Consider the following 22,598-nt stretch of genomic DNA (forward strand, 5'->3'; position numbering starts at 1 on the left):
AAGATGCAACATGAAACCCACACAACACTCAAGATAAAGAACAGTTCCATCATCCCCAAAAGCCCCTTGAGCCTCTTTGTAGTCAATACTTCCCAACTCCCAAGCAACCACTGATCTATTATAGTTTTGGCTTTTATGGAATGTCATATAAATGGAAGATCAGTATGTAGATTTTTGAATTTGCATCTATCACTTAGAATAATACATTTGAGATTAATTTATGTTGTTGTATCAGTGGTTTGTTCCTTTCATTGATAAGCAGATTCTATGGTATATGTACGTATGTATATGTATGTATATATATGTATGTATATGTGTGTGTATATCACTATTTGTTCACCCATTTACCAATTAAAAGGTAGTTTCTAGTCTTTGTCTATTATAAAATGTGTGTCCAGGTTTTTGTGTAAGCATGTTTTCATTTCTCTTGGGTAAATATCTAGGAATGGGATTGCTAGGTCATATGGTAATCTTATGTTTAACTTTACAAGAAAATGCCAAACTGTTTATTCAAGTGTCTCTCTATTATTCTGCAGTCCCACCAACAATGTCTGGGAGTTCTAATTGCTCCACATCTTCAACAACACTTGGAATTATTTTTATTTTGACCAAGTAGTGACATTTCATTGTGGTTTTGATTTGCATTTCCCTAATGACTAATGATGTTGAGTATCATTTCTTGTGTCATCCATATATGTCCAACAGTGATTGTTCAACTATGCCAATGTTTTAAAAACTGGTTTACTTTTTATTGAGTTCTAGGAGTTCTTCATATATTCTGGATACAGTCACTTATAAGATAGGTGTTTTGCAAACATTCTCAGTCTGTTACTTTTCACTTCCTAAACATCGTAGTACAAAGATCAGAGTTTTTATAAATTAAATTTTTAATGGATTATGCTTTGAGTGTTGTAGCTAAGAAATTTTTTGCCTAACCCAGGATCACAAAGATTTTGTCTTCTTCTAAAAGTTTTATAATTTTACATTTAGATTTATGATCTATTTTGAGTTATTTTGTATATGGTGCAAGGTATAAGTTGACAGGTTGAAGTTCTCTTTTTTTTCTTGAAAAATAATGTCCAATTATTCCAGCATTTTGTTCTTTTCACTATCTTTTGGTAAGTTTCCATTTAGCAGACAACTCTATATATAATATACAGAAAGGAAGGAAATCCTCTAGCTTTGGTGTGACAATCCTATGGCGGGAGATGGGAGGACAGTTCCCACTTTCTTTGGCATGAAATGCATAAGTAATGAGCTTTCTGCTCAATAGATATGCATAGTATAGGATAGTCCATAAAGAACTGTCAATACTCTGTAGCCAGAGATCACCAGGAACACACCAGTGATTGAATCAGTTGAGCTTATTATTCATCCCAGCAAGGGAAAGCACAAAATGGGGAACAGTGAGGTATCTCAGTAAGAGGGTAATAGAAAGGACTTACATTAAGGTTTGGGTTTGTGTTAGGTGATTTGGGGGACTTGGCTTTAAATTGGATGCTGTGAGGAAGCAGGGGTAATTCTATGATTGGGTATCTTAATAAATCTTATGTAGAAAGAGGGAAGATTAGCACAAGGCTAAAGCTGTCACTGGTAAAGAAGTAACAGCCACTCACATTAGTTTGATATCTTCAGTTTTTGTATTCCATTTGGTGGTGTGGATAAAGTTCATGTTTTTGTCTGTGTTCAGACATGGTTATGGAGTAGTCTTATTTTTGTCCTGATCCATCATGATCATGGGAGTAGCCTTTTCTGATGTTAATGTTCTCTGAAACTGTTCCACAGGATATATCAAGGAAGGCTTACCTATGGCAGGCCAGCTCCCAGCGACGCTAAGACCTGGCTGATAGCACCAGGTCAGCCACTTAATATCAAAGACTGGTCAAAGTTGTTGAGAACTTAGGCCATAGATTCAGAAAAAAAAACAAAAAACACAAACAAAAAAACCCCCACGTTTGATCTGCTCTTTATTGGCTGTGGGCCCTTGGGTAAATTAGCTAACTTCTTTATGGCTCCGTTTCCTCATATGAATATAAGAATAATCACAGTGCTTGACTGCCTTATTGGACTGTTAGGAAAGATGAGATATGACAAGAAAAACTTGTCAAACAAATCTTGGTTATTATTATTGTATCACAGAAAAGGTTAAGAAGGCTACTGGAACACAAAAAGGAAAACCAAGAATAGTCCAGGTAATTGTGCCAGAAAGTCAAAGAGCAGTAAGAAAGTGAGACTAGAAAAGCAAAATAATTTACATTGGATGACAATCTATAAAAAGCTATAAACTGTCCAGCTCATTTCAAAATGCCAGGATAATACATTAATAAAAACATTCATAAAAGCATTAAAAAAACAAAAACATTCATAAAAACATGGAAAACATAGGAACATAAAACATAAAACATAAAACATAAAAACATAGGAAAATATGTAGATCTTATACCAAACGATTTGCCATTTAAATGAGTTCATATAGTGGGGCGCCTGGGTGGCTCAGTCGGTTAAGCGGCCGACTTCGGCTCAGGTCATGATCTCACGGTCCGTGAGTTCGAGCCCCGCATCGGGCTCTGTGCTGACCGCTCAGAGCCTGGAGCCTGCTTCCGATTCTGTGTCTCCCTCTCTCTGACCCTCCCCTGTTCATGCTCTGTCTCTCCCTGTCTCAAAAATAAATTAAAAAAAAAACAACCACAAAACACGTTAAATGAGTTCATATAGAAACACTGAGTGGTTGATAACAATGAAACCCATTATGTGCATATACTAGGAGATAGATTCATGTGATGGATAGAAAGTTGGATTGGGATCCCTTTCAACTTCAATGCTTATAAATAATTTACTTCTTCCTTTCATATTTCTGATGTACAGCTTGCTCCTTACTGGCCCTTACTTTTTGAACACCACATCTTGGTAAGCATGCAATGTCACATCTAATTTGTAGTTTTTCAGTAATGCAGAAGGCTCTTTGTATGTAACCAACTAGAGGAAAACTTAACCATTTAAGAGACTGGATAATTGATATAGGCTGCATTAAGAATTTGTTTCATTAAAAGTTATTGCCTGAAGGCTCTAAGGATTCATCATCTTAAGACATACAATCTTTCAAAATAACATCCGGAAATAGTTTCATTTTAATAATCTGAGAATGGGATTTCATAGAATGGGAATCAAGATCTGAATGGATTCAGTCTATAAAATGAAGAGGGCCTTTCTTGAGGCTCCTTTCTGCTGCACCAAGGCACCCCAAACCAAGATAGCATCCTTCTATAAAAGCCATTCTAACAAGATAATATTTATTTTCATTTTAGAGCTAGGGGTGGGTGGGCACTGAGTGGTGCTATTCATTTTTACAGGTTTGAAAACTGAAGAAATAAGAAATGATTAGTGTCTGCCTTACAAGAAATACACGACTACCTATACTGGCCGTTTTATAAGGTTCTGTCATCTCACAACGTCCCAAAGAGCTCCCCTACATCCTGGTTGGCTTATGAGATGGTTTTAAACCACTGACGTGGCTTATGGCTTTAATAACTCTAAAAATGTCCAATGTCCCAGGAGATTGTTTTTATTAATCTGTTTTATTAATCATTTATACTTTAATAATGATTAAATTCTCTTGCAGAGAGAAAGAAGTCAAGGGAAGAACAGTGTAAGTGTGCAATTCGTAATTCTGCCTTTCACTCTGGAAAAGTCAGGTGTTAAGGACTGAGGTTTCTGTGACAGTAAGAAAATAGAGGAGGTATCCAACTCTTCACATGTTGGGTAAACACCCCAATCCACAGAGCTTGCTAATCGTCCAAATCGTATTTTAAAGTGAAATTATTATTTAATTTCCCCTTTTAAGTTCTGGAAAACTAAAATATCTCGACAGTCTCAGAACAATGGTCTAAGTGGATGTGATTCTATGCTTTGATAAATCAATGGGTAGGCTGAAACCACAAACTACATGTAGTCTGCTACATTTATGACCTGGATCAAAGTCATCTTCTTCCAGGATTCTTTCCTTGGTTCGAGTGTCCTTTTCTGAGCCTGGTCAACGGTTACTATTCAGTTGCATCACTCGGATTGCTTTGCGTTCGGGGCGGGGCGGGGAGGGAAAAGCCAACACAAACACTGGGTGAGGTTATTTGCTGGTTGCTTCGCGTGTGTTTTGTCTCGCTGGCTAGACTCAGGGAGGATCTCACACTTGTATAGGAATTCACATTTTGTAAGGCCCTCTCCCGCCCACCATCTCTTTGCAGTGTCTCAAAAAACCTACGATGGACTTAACTGTCATCTTCACTTGAAGGTGTAAGGAGAAGGGCGAAGAAAGGTGAATGGAGACCATTTGCCCAGGTGAGCGGCCTTTGCGCCACTATCCCTTTTGGTCGCCGCAACACCTGTGACGTGCATCCTACGACCCCTAGTCCGGAGCGAGGTGGGACGCCTCCCTCGCAAGTCCTCCCAGAGCCACACGCTTCTCCACACCTTCCAGAACGGCAGGCAGGCAGGGCTTCCGCCGAGGCGGGGAGGCTAGGAGAGGAACCCCGCTAGTCGGCAGGAGGCGAGGGAGCCGCGCAAAACCCGGTTTCTAACTTCACCGCTCGCCACCAAACGCCCGCTCTCCCCATTCAATTTCGAGTGCCCGGCCAGCCCTCAGCACTGCAGCAAGCCGGGCGACGGCCACGAACCACAGCGGCTCTCACGGCCCACAAACTCAATTCCGGGGCAGAGAGCTTTCTAATAATAACAACAGTGATAAGTGAGCAACGCCCTTCTCGTCACCCCTGTCACCTGGACAGTGAGGGCGCGCCGGGAGCCCCACAGGCAAGGGCTGACAGAAGGCCCAGTTCGTCAATCTAAGGAGGGGAAGCAGGGAAGGGAGGAAGGTTGAGGTCCCTGGGCCAAGAAAGAGGCAGAGAAATTAGCGACTGTCCCACCGTCCCTAGTGCAAAGGTTCTGAATTCCGACCGACCGTTACTCGTGGCGGAACGAAAGCTTAGCGAAACCGCTGGGCGAGCACTTGGGGTTTGAGGACCGCCGACCGCGCGTTCCGTGGGCTCCGCGCCCCTCGCCCGATCTGATTGGACGCCGAGGGGAAGGGGGCGGGAGGCCCCAGGGCAAGGCGCGCGCGCAGGCGGGCCAGGGGTTCCAGCGGAGGCACCCATGGGGCCAAGGGGCGGGAGCAGGCCGCGGGGGCGTCGCGCGTGCGCGCGTTCTGAGGCGGCTGGCTGGGGGCTGCTGGGAGGGCAGGGCAGTTCGAGAAACGGGTGGGTGTGTGCCGGGTGGGCGCGGGCGGGGCCTGGGGTGCGCGTGCGCGTCGGCGCCCGAGCCGCGGGAGGAGGCGGGAGCTGAGGAGGCGGCGGAGGGGGCGGGTCGCGTCCGGCGCCACGTCCGCAGCCGGAGGCCGCTACTGCCGCGGTTGCCAACGGAGTCTTCTGGCTCCGAAGCTTGAGGAGACGCCTCTGGAGCCCGCAATTGCCCGAGGCTGTGCCAGCCGCTCAAGCAACCGCAGCCGTCCTCGGTGCTGCCCGCTTCCTCCGCCCAGACCCGGCTCCAGACGCCGACCCTCGACCCCGGAGGTGTGTAAGCGGGGCTGGGAGGGCGGGGGGCGCCGTCCCGGCTTCCTGTCCTACTCTCTGTCGCCTTCTTCCGTTAGCTGTTCTGCACCTCACCGTCTCGGGCCTGGCTTCCCCGAGCCGAGCCTTTTGGGGGGGACTGAGCGGGAAAGGGGGAGGGGCGGGACGATGTTGGGGGCGGACGGAGATTCGCTGGCGGGGTTATTCTTCTTTACGACTCCCCGGCTCCCCAGCGGTGGTTTGTGACTGGGGACTTCTTTTGGAAGCCTCCGCTTCACTTCTTAGCTCCTTGGGTGTTAGGCTGGGAAAATGTGGGTGGGAGGGCGTCAACAGCCTGGGAGAGGAGAGAGGTGCGACAGGGGGGCTGTGTGCTGGGCTTCCCCGCCACACTACCTCCTGACCTGTTGATAAACCACTCTCCTGGGTTCAGGCACACAAGCCTTGGTCCCCAGTGCTCTTCCTGGGTAGAAAGGCTCTACCCTCACGCCTAACCTAAGGCTGAAAGTGTGGAATGGAGAGAGGCGCTGACGGCGCCAGGGGTGATGGGGGACCGCTGGTGCACCCGTTGGTGCCATCATTGCCTCCCAGGTCTAAATAAAAGCCGTGCTTGCTGTGCACACGCAGCTTCGAGACGAGTCCCCAAGCCTCCACTTCCAGTCATATCCCAGCTTGAATAGATCCCCTTTAATGTGTAAGAAGACAGAAATTCTGGAACCTTATGGGAGTGGGGGTGTGCTGGGTGTACAACGTGGAGCGGAGGGAGGAGGTGCTGAGCTTAGTCCTAGTCACGGCTTCTCCAGGGTCATTTTCTGCCTCTCCTGCCACGTCACTCCCTCTGCTAAAGGGAAAAAAAAAAAAAAAAAAAAAAAAGACTTGCTAGTGCCTAAAGAGATCAGTGGGGGGAGAAGGGACTGCTGGGAAAGGTTTACAAACACCTAAAGAGGAGAGTTCTTATTTTATTATGTCTTTGTGAACCCTTGTGCTAATTCCAAGTGAAAATACTTTATTTTGCTACCTGTGATTATTTGCTACCCGTGATGATTTGCTGTAATGTGATTGTTTAACCTTTAGGACATCCATTGGTGTGGGTGCTCTAGGAGCTCCCGGGAATATTGATATCACATCAACAGGTCTGTTTGCATGTATGTGGCCATGCCTGGTTTTTTAAAGAATAGGAAGTAATCTTTAATAAACCCATATTCACTGTTCTGACTTTTTCCCTCACTTTCATTTCTTCAGTCTGTGTCCTGGCAGATGTGCCAGAAACCAAGTTTAATAAAAATGTGTCCCTATGTGGAGAATATCATTAGAAAAGTTTAAGTTGTGTGTGTGTGTGTGGGTGTGTGTGTGTGTGTTTTACTTAAGGAGAATCTTCACCTGTCTTTGTTTCGGTCATTGAGTATTTGCTGTTTTGCTACTTCCTGAAGCTATCTCCGTGGATTACATAGAAATACCTTGAGAGTAGGGCCTTCACATGCTTGTTCTGGTTGAAACCTCAGTGCCCAACACAGTGTCTGACATGGTAGGGACACAAATACATGTTGAACTAATGAGGTACAATTTCGTGAAGATTACGAGGGTACTGGTTATCTGGCTTGATAGCATGTTGTGTAATTCCGCTTTACTGTTTCATTTCAAGACAACGCTTAAAAAGTTGCCATCTTGATACTCTTGGTTGTTACTTGTCACTAAGGGGGTCACTTAAAAGTTTTACTGAAAGATTATTTTTCTTCCCTGCCAGATTCAACGCATTTCTTGTAGCCTGTTTGCTGTTGATCTAGTGGGCGGGGGCCATGTTTAAAAGCAGCCTGTTCAGGATAGTTGGTTAACCAGAGAAGCCTAAACACAATAAGCTGGTGTTTTAATATACGATGCTTATTGGTATATGTGTGTTAAAGCCCTGTATAAATATATTTTGAAACCCCTTGTAGTTATTTGGCAAAGAGGCTGAAAGCAGGGGGTTGGGGATGTGGCAAAGTTCCTATATATAGAATGTGTAGAAGAATTTAGCTAATTCATTTATAGTCTTTTTCTTATAGGGAATTGGCACTTACTATTTAATAATAAGCTTTTGAAGTGGCTTTGAAGGTAAACTGTTTTGTACTGTATTTTGTAGTTAGGATTTATATAATGTGTTAGTGCTATGTAACTTCCTTTGGCACAGAGAAGGGTGTTCAGCCATGGGCAAATTCGTGTACTGTTTTCAGACTTTTTCACTATTAATGAAAACATTATGTATAAAATGTCGTAGATATCCACAAACAACCCTGATTCATCTGTTTTCCTTAAAAAAACAAAAAGTTCCTACCGAGGCATTTGTTTACTTATTTCTATTATTGGAAGAAAAATTACCCTCTAGGGAATAGTGTTGTTATTAATCCTTGCTGAATGTATTTGCCAGCTGCTATGTCTATGATACTGTTGTACTGGACAAGAATTGTTTCTCCTTCGCCTAAAATACCTAAGTTAACTACTGATGAATTGCAGTATACAGCAAAGAAGCCTTTCACATTTTACAATTTCTTTTTTTTTTTTTAATTTTTTTTTTTTAACGTTTATTTATTTTTGAGACAGAGAGAGACAGAGCATGAATGGGGGAGGGTCAGAGAGAGGGAGACACAGAATCTGAAACAGGCTCCAGGCTCTGAGCTGTCAGCACAGAGCCTGACGAGGGGCTCGAACTCACGGACCGTGAGATATGACCTGAGCCGAAGTCAGCCGCTTAACTGACCGAGCCACCCAGGCGCCCCTTACATTTTACAATTTCTTAAAAACATACACTTATAACCAGTTTTAGTTGGTACTCTGAGTTTGTTCAAATGGTAAAATTAATTTATGTCCAGAGAATAAATTCAATTATTTGTCCTGATCAAAAGGCAGTTTTCTGTTTTTATTGTCTTAGAAAAGTACTTTTTACATAGAAAATTATGTGCATTATGAGTTCTTAGCAGATAATTTTTTGGTTTTTGCATGAAACTAAATTGATAAGTCCTGGAAAAACTGGGTAAACTTGTTTAGAGAAGTCCTGTGTGTGCTCAGTCACACCAAAATCTTAGTGCCTAACAGTATGCCTGGCACATAGTAGGGGTCCAAGTATATGTTGAACTAATGACTCAATAAGTTTAGGGCAGATGGTTTGCATAGAATTTCATAATTTTCTTTAAGGGTAATATTTAAATGGTCATTTTTAAAGAAAATGTTTATTTATTTTGAAGGAGAGAGAGGCAGAGAGGGGGGAGAGAGAGAATCCCAATTAGGCTGCACACTGCCAGGACAGGGCTTGATCTCATGAACTGTGAGATCATGACCTGAGCCGAAACCAAGAGTCAGACTCTTAACAGACCCAGGCACCCCACATGGTCGTTTTGACACTTTTCCTGTCAGTTGTTACTTGTCTCCACGTGTATACTTTTTTAAAATTTTAATTAAAAAAAATTTTTTTTATTGTTGAGAGAGTGTGTGTGTGCGTGCGCATGCGGGAGGGGGCAGAGAGAGAGGGAGACACAGAATCTGAAGCAGGCTCCAGACTCTGAGCTGTCAGCACAGAGCCCGACTTGGGGCCCGAACTCACAAGCTGTGAGATCATGACCTGAGCCGAAGTCAGACACTTAATGGACTGAGCCACCCAGGCACCCCTTAATTTTTTATTTTAGAGAGAGACAGAGGGAGTGGGGTAGAGGGGGAGAGGGGGAGAGGAAAAGAATCTTAATCCACACTCTAGTGAGGAGCCTAACCCAGGGATCGATCCCAGGGACCCTGAGATCATGACCTGAGCCAAAATCAAGAGTCGACTGTTCAACTGACTGAGCCACCCAGGTGCCCTATCATGTATATACTTTTAAATTTTACAGGCAGATTTTTACCTTTCCCAGTTTTAACAGATTAGGAGCGTGTTTGTCTTCACAGTTCCCAATTTAAGAGAAACAAGTCCCCTGTTCATGATAATGAACAGCATGGTAATACAAAAAATATTTCTCCTTGGTGATAAAGTGGTAGTGTCTGTAAAGAGGTAATATCACTAAAATTTTGGCACATATACATATGTAGAGGTTGGAAATGATTTATGTGAGTAAAAAGTACAGGTGGCATTAAGATAGTTAAGGATTTTAACAAAAATACTTTTATAAGGCATTTGGTGCCTTATGACAAAATTAGGAATCTAGAAAATGACAATATTCCAAATACTTGCAGCTTTTACACAATTTTTATCACCCTAAGGGTTCTAGGGGAATTTTAATACTATATACTTGCTATTAACACCAATGGTGTACAAGAAACTTGAACATTAAAAAAATATGTACACAAAATAAAAATCAGTCTCCGTGGCATCTTAGGGTTTCCAAAGCCCTGTAATACCAAGTTCCTCTGTTCTAGGTAGCCAGGCTTCTAGCCTGGCAGGACTCCAAATTTTCTTTTTTATTGTTTATTGATAATCCTGTTTGCAACTATTACTAACAATATTAAATGTAACTGGATATTTCTGTATAATGGTATCTAAAGTCCTATATTTCAAACTCTTCTACCAAAATACATCTAACTTAAGAGCAAAGTAAATTCCTGGGGGAGGTGAGAGTGTGGTGGGCTGAAAAGAGAGAGCTGGTAAACCTGTGAGTATACATCCTGAAGAAGTTCCAAGTAAGAATGAAATTTTTTGATGGGCTCCTGCATGGCTCACGTTCGGGTTGTGATCTCAGGGTTCTGTGAGTTTGAGCCCCGCATGGGGTTTTCTGTTGTCAGTGTGAGCCTGCTTTGGATCCTCTTTCTCCCTCTCTCTGCCCCTTCCCCTGCTCACCCTCACACTCTCTCTCCAAAATAAATAAACATGAAAACAAAAAAAGATTCTTTGTCTCCCTCTGCCCCCTCCCCTGCTTATGCTGTCTCTCTCTTAAAAAAAAAAAAAAAAAAAAAAAAAAGCTTAAATAAAAAAAGAATGAAATTTCTTGAAAGTCCAGTTATCTTAAAAAATTCCCAAGCACTTTTCGATTATCTTTTTAATTAGTGTATGTTTAAAACAAAACAGTATTTTAAATTACAATGTAGTAAAATATATGCATCCTTCTACTGTGGTTCTTAAAACTCCTGGCATACTACTGCCTACTCTTAAATAAGCATTTGAAAAGCACAATTCCAGCTTAACGTGTTCTTTAAAGTTTATTTATTTATTTGAAAAAGACAGAGACAGTGCAAGTTGGGGAGAGGCAGAGGGAGAGAGAGAGAATCCCAAGCAGTCTCCACACTGTCAGCACAGAGCCTCATGTGGTGCTTGAACCCATGAAGCCATGAGATCGTGACCTGAGCCGAAACCAGGAGCTGCATGCTTAACTGACTGAGCCACCTAGGCGCCCCCCTTTTTTTTTAACCAAAATTTTTACCATATATTGGTATGTATCTTTTCTTGTTATGTTTGAAATTAATATGGATACAAACAATAATTTTATCTCACTTATTCCACAAATACTGTGTGTCAGCTTACAACAAAAACATGTACTAACAAAATGGTAAGAATATAAATAAGATATTCAAATTGCAAGCCAGGGAGAACAGCAATAAGAGTGGAGGTCTTGGGGAGGTGTGAAGTTGGGGGGAAATAGAACAACTGGGTGGGCCACATGAACCTACTCAGCTAAGTTGGGATTTTAACTGTAAGCTTCCTGGAAGCCAAGAAAAGGGAGATATCACATCTTTCTTTGTATCTTTTAAATGGGAAAGTACATAGATCTCAAAGAGAAGAAAATATTCTAAATATGTTGTGGAAACAAAGTTTTTCTGAATACCTCTAAGGAAATTCCTTAAAATTTGTTTTTATGTTTTTTTATTTTGTTTTTGAGAGAGAGAGAGAGAGAGAGAGCGAGGGTGGGGGGAGGGGCAGAGAGAGGGAGACAGAATCTGAAGCAGGCTCCAGGCTCTGAGCCATCAGCGCAGAGCCTGACATGGAGCTTGAACTCATGGACTGCAAGATCATGACCTGAGTCAAAGTCAGACGCCCAACCGACTGAGCCACCCAGGCACCCCCCCTAAAGAAATTTCTAATGTGGAGCTCTGTATCAGAGCTATCAAGTGATGTAGTAGGTAATTTCTTTACAGTGTGGTATAGTCAGTGTAGTAGCTTGCATTAGGCTCTTTGTCAGGGTTTCCTTACTGAGGACATAACTGAGAATTAAACTCAGTGGTGGCATTTTCTTCAAATCAGCATGTTTTGATTTGAGTATGTTGTTTTTAGATGGTCACCTTGATTTGAGGATAAAAGCCTTAAAAAACTAGGATAAAAACTAGGTAGATGAACTGCATAATCTTTGAAAATATCCTTTATGAATATAACTGATATCCAGACTTAAAAATATGTACAAAAGCAATGCATGTTTATGGTTGAAAATTAAAACATAGATGTTAAATATACATTTAAAGAAGGGTGATGGTATTTCTTTCTCTCTCTGGCACACACTCTGTGTATGTGTGTATGTTTGTCTCTGTGTATACGTGTGTGTGTGTGTGTGTGTGTGTGTGTATATGTTTCTACCCCTTAGTCGCAATCTTTGTCAATATTTTGGTATACTTCCTTTCAGTCTTTTTATGTGTATTTAAAAAATTGGATCATATGATATATGCCTTTTATGTTCTCTAAATGTAACATTAGCATTTCCCCGTAGTATTTGATCTTCATAAACTGTTTTAACGTCTGTATTGTGTGTGTCTCTAGGAAGCTTATAAATTCGTCTCTTGCCTTCCATGAGGCTGTACTCATTTGTACACTTTCAAACGTATTTTGTTTGTTTTTGCTGGCTTCTCTTATACTCACCTCTTAAGTATGAGCAGTCCAAATAAGGTTATCTGTCTCCTTCTCTTTTATCATTTTTTCCCTTGATTGTATCACCGTCCCTCACATTTCTAGCTATCACCCAAAACAGTCTCAGGACCTCAACTCTAACTCAGACTTCATGCTGAGTTTCAGACCCCTTAAATCCAGTTGCCTGCTAAACATGTCCTGTGTATACCCTGAGGCCATCTCAGATCCAGCTGTTCAAAAACAAGGTCATCATACCTATAGTCAATAGTAATGTATTATACACTTAGGTCTTAGAGGGTAGATCTCATGTTAAATGTTCTTACCACAGTAAAATAAGAATTTTTAAAGTCCTTCATCTTTTCTCAGAAGTGGTTTTTTGTCGCCTGTCGTGACCTCATCATCTTTGTCTACTTAGTTGCTCACACTAGAAATCTTACATCCTGTATTTTTCTTTTATCTCTTACTTATACCTAAGGTCTCTATTCTACTTCATACAAAAAATTCAAGTATTTATCTACCATGCATCAGACATTGAAGAAGGCTTGAGGATGGAGCAGTGAACAAAACCAAGCCTTGCTTTCATGGAGCTTACATTCTAATTGTGGGAGACACAAAGTAAACAGATCTCTATATATCAAGTGACAATAAGAGCAGTGAAGAAAATAGAGCAGGTTTAGGTGAAAATAATAGGGAGAGGAGTAGGAGGGGCTAATCTATTGTAAAGTGGTCTGGGCTGATCTCCAAGAAGGGGATACTTGCATAAAGACCTGAAGGAAGTTAGGAGGCAAGCCAGATACATATCTTGGGGAAAAGCCTTTCAGGAGAGGATGAGCAGGGAAACCCATGTTGCTAGGCTGGTGAGTGAGAGGCAGAATGGTAGGAGATGCTGTCAGAGTGTTAGGTGTCGGGCCTCAACTCTGGATTTTATTCTGAGCAAAACAGGAAGCAGTTGTAGGTGTTCAAGCAGGGTATGGCAGGGCTAGACTGAAGGAAGAGGAAAGGCAGAAGCTCAGAAGCCAGTTAAGATACTTTCTAACAACCCAAGTAAGAGATTATGGTAGTTTAATTGAAAGTGGTAGTAGTAGAGGTGATGAGAAGTGGTTGTATTCTGGACTTATTTAGGCAACAGAATTTACTGATGATTAGATGGGAATGTAAAAAATAGGAAATCAAGGGTGACTCCTAGGTTTTTGCCCAGATATTCATTTATACAGGAAACATTGGCAGAGTTTAAATTGTTACTTCGTCTCACGGGACTACTAAAGTCGCCTTACTGTGTTTAATCTCTCTGACCTTCATCTGTTCTTGCTTCAGTTAGCTTCTTGAAGCACAGATCTGATGGTGTTACCCTGTCATGACTCCTCTTTGCCTACCCATAGGAGGATAAAGTCAGTTTATATTGTATAGATGAACTTGCATAGGTCTTTTATAAAGCTGCCCTAATCTTTTAAATGGCGGTCATTTTCTTTTTTTAATTACAAGATATATGTGGGAAAATTAAGAATTTTTTTAAGGGATTCTATCTTAGCAGGAAAAGCTAAGTCTTTTGGTTGGGGTTTGTGGAACATATACAGAAAGGCAGTTTTGAAATATATGCAATTACTGTCACAACTGTTTTTTAAGTAAGCTTTATACCCAGTATGGGGCTTGAATTCGTGACCCTGAGATCAAGAGTCACATGCTCTACAGGGTGAGCTGGCCAGCTGCCCCCCATCACACCTGTTTCTAAACTCTAGCTAACATAGGTAGGATGTATGTGTGTATATAATTTCCTCACATTTCTGTACAGGGTCTGGTAGCATCCATTGATTGGTTCAGCCAGGAGATCTGGATTTGTATGTGTATTGTATACAGATACTGGGAACACAGTGATAAACGAGTGAACTGGGAACACAGTGATAAACGAGTCTCTCTTCTTGCAGTTAACAGTTTAGTGGGGAAGAAAGTGGCTCCACAATAGTTTTTCATCAGGAAGGGACACACATATTCTGCCAGGAATTCTGCATGTTTTGTTTTAAATGTGTTAAATAGCATTCTCATCCTAGAGTTAGGGCTTCTATATCTTTCTGTTTATATTTCCTGAACACCAAGGATCTGATGAAGTTATTTGCCTTTTGCCACACAGTTTATGGTCAAGTTGGGATTGAAACTCAGGCTCTCTGATCCCAGTACCTTCAACACTATGCTGTATAATGTCTCATGCTCTTACCATGATGACAAATTAAAGAAACATAAATATGAATGGAAGTCAATTTAACTTTTTGGTTTAAGGGAGTTTTAAAATTAAGGCAAATCAGTCAAGAACTCCTTCTCCCAGTAATGCAGTAGCTGATGTTCTTTCTGTTTTTTTTTTTTTTTTGTCAGAGATTACATGTATCTACTATTACTTTTTAAATGTTAAGTGTATATGCATACACACTTTAAATATGCTAAATCACTTATGATGTGCTAAGTTCACAAACCAGACTAGCATAAGATTAAGTGCTGTTGACCTGAGTCAGAGTTTTCACTAGAGCAACCAAAAGGTATTTAAGCAAACACATGACTTGTGCTGCTGGGCTCTGTGGGGTGCATTGAAATCCCATCTTACACAGGATTTAGGTTTGACAGGCACTGCAGGTTGAATTACATGAGGTTACAATTCGCCTTTGAAAAATCTCATGTCTTACTATCACTACCATCATTTACCATCAACATGTTTTGCTTGGATTATTGAAATATAGAAGAAAATAAGGATGAATTTTTATCTGATTATCTAGAGCTTAACAGCAGTAGTAATCATAAAGAGAAACTTTCCTGACCTTCCCTTGACCACTTAAAATTAACCACTTTGTTCTGATACGTGCTATAATATGTATGAACCTTGAAAACATTATTTTAAGTCTCCTATCAGGTCTTTCTGCCTCTGTTCTTGCTCCTGTATTGCTTGTTCTCCCCACAACAGCTAGAACTATCTTTTAAAAGTGTAAATCAGAACCCATCACCTCTCTGTTCAATGCCTTTCACGGGCTCTGCATCTCAGAGCTAGAAAGCTAGTCACCACCAAGACCTGTAAGGGCTTATGCGATGCAGACCTCCCTCACTCTTTGACCTCCTCTCCTGCTGCCCTTTGCTGTGACCCCTGCTACACTTTTCTGGCTGTTCCTTCTTGCTGCTTCTGGTAAGCTCCCACCTCAGGACCTTTGCTCTTGCTGTTTTTTATGCCTTGAGGCTTCCTTACCCAAGTATCTTGTATCCTTAACCTCCTTTACAATGTCACCACATTGAGGCCTTGACAGACTGTCCTATTTAAAATATATCCTCCCTCCATCCCTCCTTCTCCACAGCATTTAACCCCATCTGACATAGACAGTATATTCTTTGTTTATTGCCTTTCCCTACTAGATGATATGGGATGTTCATGATGGCAGAGATTTTTTGGTTTGTATTGATCAATGCTATATATCCTGTGCACCTAAAACATTACCTGGCCTATAGTAAGTGGTCAATCAGTATTTGTTAATTGATCAGTATATTTAGTACATTGTTAGTTTTCATGATATCTATTCCAGCTTCGTTGAGATACAGTTGACATTCAGCATTGTGTTAGTTTAAGGTTTACAGTGTGGTGGTTTGATATACATGTATATGAAATGCTTCCTATAGTAAGGTTAGTTAACACATCTTTTACCTCACATAATTACCTTTTAGTTGTTATGGTGCAAACATTTTAAGGTATAGAATTTTATCAACTTACAAATATACAATATAGTATTAACTATAGTCACTATGCTGTACATTAGATCCCCAAAACTTAATCCTCCTGTAACTGGAAGTTTGTACCTTTTGACCAACATCTCATTTCCCCCACCTCCTCACTCCCTAGCCCCTAGCAACCACCAGCCTCCTGTTTCTATGAGCTCAGCTTTTTGAGATTCCACATATGAGATCATACAGTATTTGCCTTTCTCTGCCTGAATTATTTCACTTAGCATAATGCCCTCAGGTTTCATCTGTGTTATCACAAATGGCAGGATTTCCCCAATATACTTTTACATTTCTGTTGTAAATGTACAGATATAATAATTTAGGCTCCATGATTTTATGACTAGGAAACAGTTGACTGCTGGGATCACAACCGTCATTTTCTGGCCAATCAAAACCATCATTATAGACCAATTTTGACTTGTTTTATTCTTTACTTAGTCAAGTGAATATAAAAGCAAATATTTTAAGATAGTAAAGGAAATTGGGAAAAAATTTTAACTGTGTTTTCTTCATCCCAATACAGTTTATTTTATTTCTTAGGTTCCTTTACTACTTGTATTAGGAAGTAATCACATATATATATTTTGCTACCTGTGTTTGTAAGAGTTCTAAAAACAACAATAAAAAAGTAATAAAAATCCATCTCTTAGTGATTCTGATTGGTGGTATCTTTACAGGAGAAGGATGTGATTTTTAGAAAATTTTCAGAAGGAACATGTTTTTTAGTTACAGTATAGATTTTCCTTAAGTCTGTCGTGAAATAAATTACAATTAACCAATACTTCCTACTTGTTGTAGGAAGAAGCACTTAAAATTTTTGGGTGTTAACTCCCAGCTTCCAACTTTCTTTCAGTAACAGCAGTAACAATGTAGGAAAGCTTTTGCCATGCCTGTTACTCTTTGGTTGGTGTTTGAGATAAGATGTTGATTGTCCAGTAGTGTAATAAAAGTATTTCTTTAACACCACAAAGTAGGAGAGAAATAAGATGAAGTAGCCTTGTGACAGTGTTTTGAAATGTTGTTTATCTGAATAAAGTTACGTCTTAATTGAGCATGTGGTAAGAAGTAGTCTCATGTGTTGAGGTTACAATGAAATGTATATATGTTTTTTAGGAGATCATGAATCAGGCAGATAAAAATCAAGAAATCCCATCATACCTTAGTGATGAACCACCAGAAGGTAAGTATGCATCTGACACACTAAGCATGTGAATTAAACTGAATTAAAGTTCTGATTGTTTTTATTAAGTTTATTCATTTTTTTAAAGTTTATTTATTTTGAGAGTGTGCTCATGCACAATTGGGGGAGGGGCGGGGGGGAGAGAGAGAGAGAGAGAAAGAGAGAGAGAGAGAGAGAGAGAGAGAAAGAGAAAGAGAATCCCAAGAAGGCTCTGTGCTGTCAGCACAGAGCCCAACGCAGGGCTCGATCCCATGAACCACAAGATAGTGACCTGAGCCGAAATCAAGAATCAGTCATTCAACTGACCTGAGTCACCCAGGTGCCCGTTTTTATCAAATTTAAAGTAACAATCTGTTTACCTTGTCAATAAATATGTTCCAAAAATAATTGATGATAAATATTTTTAGCCTCTAAGAAGAAAGCACAGATATTGGTGAATTGGGGACACAATGCAACTATTTTATTACATAAGATCTATTCTTTTGTTACTCTTTTATAAAGACCATTTCACAGGTTAGGGTATCTTTTCATTTGTAGAGAATGGGTACGGGCTGCAGAGGAAGAATGGACTGTGTTTAGTTTTCATGTCATGCATACAAAAACTCAATTCAAGAGGCACTTGAGATTTGTTGTTAAGCTATTATTTATAATTGGTAGCTCTCTCTTCCTATATTAATACATGGGCTTAGGGTAATTTAAATCGTCTTTTAGTTTGAAAATTGTGACATCATGGATCATTTTCTTACACTTCAAAAGTCCTTGGAAACACTAACTGCATACCTGAATGTCTTTACTGTATACAGAAAATGCCTATAGTCATTTTCTGTTTGTGGTTTTGGTGTAGAATATATAAGCCAAATAGCAATCTCCTTGGATAGCTGCATTTGTACAGGACAGTCAATAGGTATGATAGAGAATCAAAGTGAAGACTAAGAGATGAAAGGCTGGTAGACCAGACTGGAGTAGCAGACAGACTCAATATCACCAGGAAGAGGGTAGAGCTGGAAGTTGTGACTCTAGGTATGTATTTTCTTCCCAGTTCTGTTGCCCACTGTCCACAGTTTTCTTCCTATATTTCTTATGTTGGTAGACAAAAATGAAATTGTTAGGAAAACACAATGAAAAGTTTATACATAGGCCTAAAAGAAGATGGAGGTAACTAGCTGATGAGTTTTAGTTTGGTGGAGGAATAGCCTGGAAAATTATTAGTTCAGCTATTTTCCTTGACTAGTCATATCTAAAAAAATTTTTTTAATGTTTTATTTATTTTTGAGAGAGACAGAGACAGAATGTGAGTGGGTTAGGGGCAGAGAGAGAGGAAGACACAGAATCCAAAGCAGGCTCCAGGCTCCGAGCTGTCAGCACAGAGCCCGATGCCGGGCTTGACCTCACAAGCTGTGAGATCATGACCTGAGCCGAAGTCAGACACTCAACCAACTGAGCCACCCAGGCGCCCCATCCTTGACTTATTTTTTAGGTCTAGAACCTAGAGTTCTGAAAATAAAAGAGCTTAATGAGAAAGTTAATAAGGACTTTGTAGGGATAAAGTCAGAAAAGAGATAAAGACTATTCAGGAGCATAATTGTCAAGGAACAGAAAGTGCTTTAGTAATGTCTCTATTATATGGCAACCTGCTAAACTAAGGTAGTCTGCAGAGCAGATAATCTATATGGTGGTAATTAAGAGCACACTGTAATTAAAGAGATCAACAGCATTAATATTTATTTGCCTTGACTAAGAAATATTGTCTTCATTAAAGGCGTGTGCATCAAATTTGGCATAGCAGGATACTAATGAGGGTATTCAGCATGAGGCACTTAACCTGTTTTATCCTCAGATCAAGATTTTCCCCTTTTCCTAGTGTTAGTGACTTTGATTACAAAAGAATTACCAATTATGTAACCCTTTTATCATAACTTTATATAATTAATGTATTCAAATGCTTTTCCATATCTTGTCTTTTATTTCAGCTATTTAAAGATTTTATTACCTATACTTATCAATCAAATAGCTTCAATTAAAAATTTGGTTTTTATAAATATAGCCATTGTTCTATAGTTATGAGCTATTTTGACGAGTCAGTGAGATTTTCATACTTGTGACATGATGTCAAACCTCTAAACAATGGGAAGAAAATCTATATCAAGGTAAATTAGTGCTGTATTAAAAAAGCTTAATTTTCAGAGTATATTCTCCATTAAATATTATCAGTTTCCCAATGTTATCTTCTGTCATAACCACATTCTGCTAGGAGTTCGTAGCTTTGGTGGTCTTAGTTGGATCTGTGTACCCAGAGAATTGAGTTTTCTTTGTGTGATTTGTACCTTTTCAGTGATTAAAGCCTGAACTGTTTAGTTAGCAAGTATTTTTCCATTAAGTTTAGAAAAATGTAAACACCATTGTTTATGTGTTGTTGCTGCCTGAATCATTCATTCGATTGCAAAGTAGAAAGGACTTGTGTCTGTTTGAGGCTGGCACAAGCAAATTTTTATGAAATTTGATGCCTGAGTTTGAGGTTACACGCCAATTTGAATGACTCTATCAAAACAAACCAGAGAAAAAACTTATGGCTTAAAAAAAAATCTGAATTTTTCATATTGATATTACCTTTTCTGGGAGTATTTGAAGAGTTTTTACAGACTAGATGCTCAAATCACATACTCTGTCCTTTAAGAATTATTGAGGCAATGAAAGTATTAAACATAGCTGTAGTTTCTCAACACTATGAAAATCATTTTAGGTGGGTAACATGATTTTAAGCAGTAAATAAATTTCCTAATTTTACATAGCATTACTCTTTAAATACGTTATTAAGAGCATATAGAGCAGACACCCACATATATTTAAATTACTGGTTCTTAAATTTTTTGGTTTCAGGATGCTTTTACACTTTTAAAAATTGAGGACCCTCAAAAGCTTGTGTCTTTGTTGATATTTGCCATATAAATAATAAAACTGACAAATTAATTAATTCATTAAAAAACTCCAGTAGGCCCATTACATATTAACATGATTAACATAGTTTTTGAAAAGCAGCTATTTTCCAAAACAGAAAAAAATTGTGAACAGGGTGACATTGTTTTTAAATTTTTGCAAATCTCTTTAATGTTGGGGTTAATAGAAGACAACTAGATTCTCATAGCTGCTTCAGTGTTTAGTCTCTGATGTTACTGCAGATCATTTAGATTCTGGAAAATTCTGTAGACTTGTGAAAAAATGTGAAAGAATAAAAGTGAAAAGATAAATGACATGCTAGTATTATGAAAATAATTTTTACCCTGCAGAGCCCCTGAAATGGTCTTGTGGAGACCCAGGGGGTCTCAGATCATACCTTGAGAACCATTGCTTTAAATGAAGAAGGTTTTTTCAGTAATGATTGAATTCTGTCAAGGAAATGAAGACTAAATACATTTATCTTATTTTTTCATGCTCCTTTTAGGATAGAAAGATTTTTATTAACAGCAACAAAACTAAATCAAGGAAACATTTAGATTTTGATTCTATTTTATGAAAGTTGTCTAGTCTCTACAGCATTTTTTTTCAGAGATACCACGGCTTAGCACTGGACCAAGATGTTTTAAAAACACGTCCAACTATGGTCTTGAGGGAAGAGCTCTTCAGTGTCTTGATCAGATTTGTATTTATGTGTGGTTTACCTTATCAAAACAACCTCCTGATAGGAAGTCTTAGGATACTTATTGATTTGTACTGCTCTTATAAAGACTTCTATTTGACTATCTTCACAATATTTTCTCTCATTAGGTTCAATGAAAGATCACCCACAGCAGCAACCAGGCATGTTGTCCCGTGTGACTGGGGGTATCTTCAGTGTTACAAAGGGAGCCGTTGGTGCCACCATTGGTGGTGTGGCTTGGATTGGTGGGAAGAGTCTGGAGGTGACCAAAACAGCTGTTACAACTGTGCCTTCCATGGGAATAGGGCTGGTGAAAGGGGGCGTGTCTGCTGTGGCTGGAGGTGTTACAGCTGTTGGGTCTGCTGTTGTAAACAAAGTGCCCTTAACAGGAAAGAAGAAAGACAAATCTGACTAAACTATGGAGATACACTTGCTCTCCACAGCATTATGATGCCAGTGGCATTGAATTGCTAAATTATGGACTACAACCAAGTCACCTGTTTGGACGTTTATCTTCTAAACTGCTGTGTTGAAAGTATTGATGACTGGCTTTTGTCTAAAAAGAAGAGACCAATACTAGCACAGTGTATGAAGGTTTCTCATACTTAAATTCCAGCTTTTTATCTGGTAAAATGTTACACTTATTCAGTTGTAACTGAAGATATGGTATATTTGAATATTTACTATAAGTCTTTCAGTTTAACTAAAAAATGTGAAAGTTGAATTTAGTTGATGATCTTTATAGTTCCATATGTATAATGTGCCAGGTAACTCATTTGCCCCTTAAGAAGGGAACCTTGAACTACATAAACTGTACCTTTGATGTGCCTAATAGTTTCAGATGTCTTAGTTTTTTTTATAACCATAGTTGATTAGGCCAAGAGGCATTCTTTTCTTATTTAAGCTGGTAAAAGCAGGAATTAGAGAAATTCAGGAGAAGAGAAAAATGGTTTTATGATACTGGGTGTTAACCATCTTTTGTTAGATATGCATTACATTAATCATTGATGCCTTATAAAAGAAAACATCTTTTATAATACCCTAAATATGTGCAGTTCTTAGAACTATATATGGATTCTTTTAAAAGTTGTTTGTGAAATTAGTTTTCCCTCTTAAGAATCTCAGGAGTAGTGGGGTAAAGGCATTTCTTGCTCTCAGCAGATAAGATAGTGCTTGGTAACTTTTTGTTAACTGTCAGTATAGTTAACAGCCAAACTGTATGCTTCATTCTGGTTTCATGCTCCATCTTTAATACACCTCACAGTGCCTAAGGAACATTTCTTTGCTGGTCATAAGCTATCTTGGAAGAGTTTCATATTAAGGAGGAACAAATAATTTTAAGTTCTTAAGAATCACCTGACACATCCAAGATACAAAAAGAATTCTTCACACCAGTTTTGTCTGTAGGGTGGCTTAAAATGCTAGTGCCCCCTTCTAAAAACACAGTATAAGCAGCCACAAATATGCGGGGGCTGACTTTTCAATTGAATGAAATGGGCTTCACTGATTAGTTTTGAATGTAAAATATATTTAAGTGCTTTCAATGGTTTATAGGATTTTAAAATGTTATCTTACAGTCCTTTGAAGAAGTCATAGATTTTGTACCATTTCCAAGTCAACTTCAGGCAGGGAATTGAAGTTTTTGATGATGGATGATAAGTGTGTCATGTCTTCTTAATATGTCTCATCATGTCTCAC

General features: G+C 39.5%; 1 protein-coding gene across 2 annotated transcripts; it reads left to right on the top strand.

The window, feature by feature from the left end:
• Positions 1-4,120: 4,120 nt before the first annotated feature.
• Positions 4,121-21,734, top strand: TMEM263 (transmembrane protein 263). 2 transcript variants are annotated; one of them, XM_049626242.1, is made up of 3 exons: positions 4,121-4,332; positions 17,200-17,266; positions 21,029-21,734. In XM_049626242.1, exons 2-3 carry the CDS (start codon positions 17,206-17,208, stop codon positions 21,313-21,315), a joined length of 348 nt encoding a protein of 115 aa, XP_049482199.1. In that variant the 5' UTR covers positions 4,121-4,332; positions 17,200-17,205; the 3' UTR covers positions 21,316-21,734. The 2 variants fall into 2 exon arrangements, with proteins under 2 accessions (XP_049482199.1, XP_049482198.1); XM_049626241.1 differs by lacking the exon at positions 4,121-4,332 and adding an exon at positions 5,308-5,558.
• The last annotated feature ends 864 nt before the right edge of the window (positions 21,735-22,598 follow it).

Source organism: Panthera uncia, chromosome B4, assembly GCF_023721935.1.
Source record: "Panthera uncia isolate 11264 chromosome B4, Puncia_PCG_1.0, whole genome shotgun sequence".
Classification (NCBI taxonomy): Eukaryota; Metazoa; Chordata; class Mammalia; order Carnivora; family Felidae; genus Panthera; species Panthera uncia.

Bases quoted from the DNA above. Each gene is read 5' to 3' on its own strand.
- TMEM263 (XM_049626242.1), top strand. From the start codon at position 17,206: ATGAATCAGGCAGATAAAAATCAAGAAATCCCATCATACCTTAGTGAT. The intron at 17,267-21,028 runs GTAAGTATGCAT...TTCTCTCATTAG, and splicing joins TAGTGATGAACCACCAGAAG to GTTCAATGAAAGATCACCCA.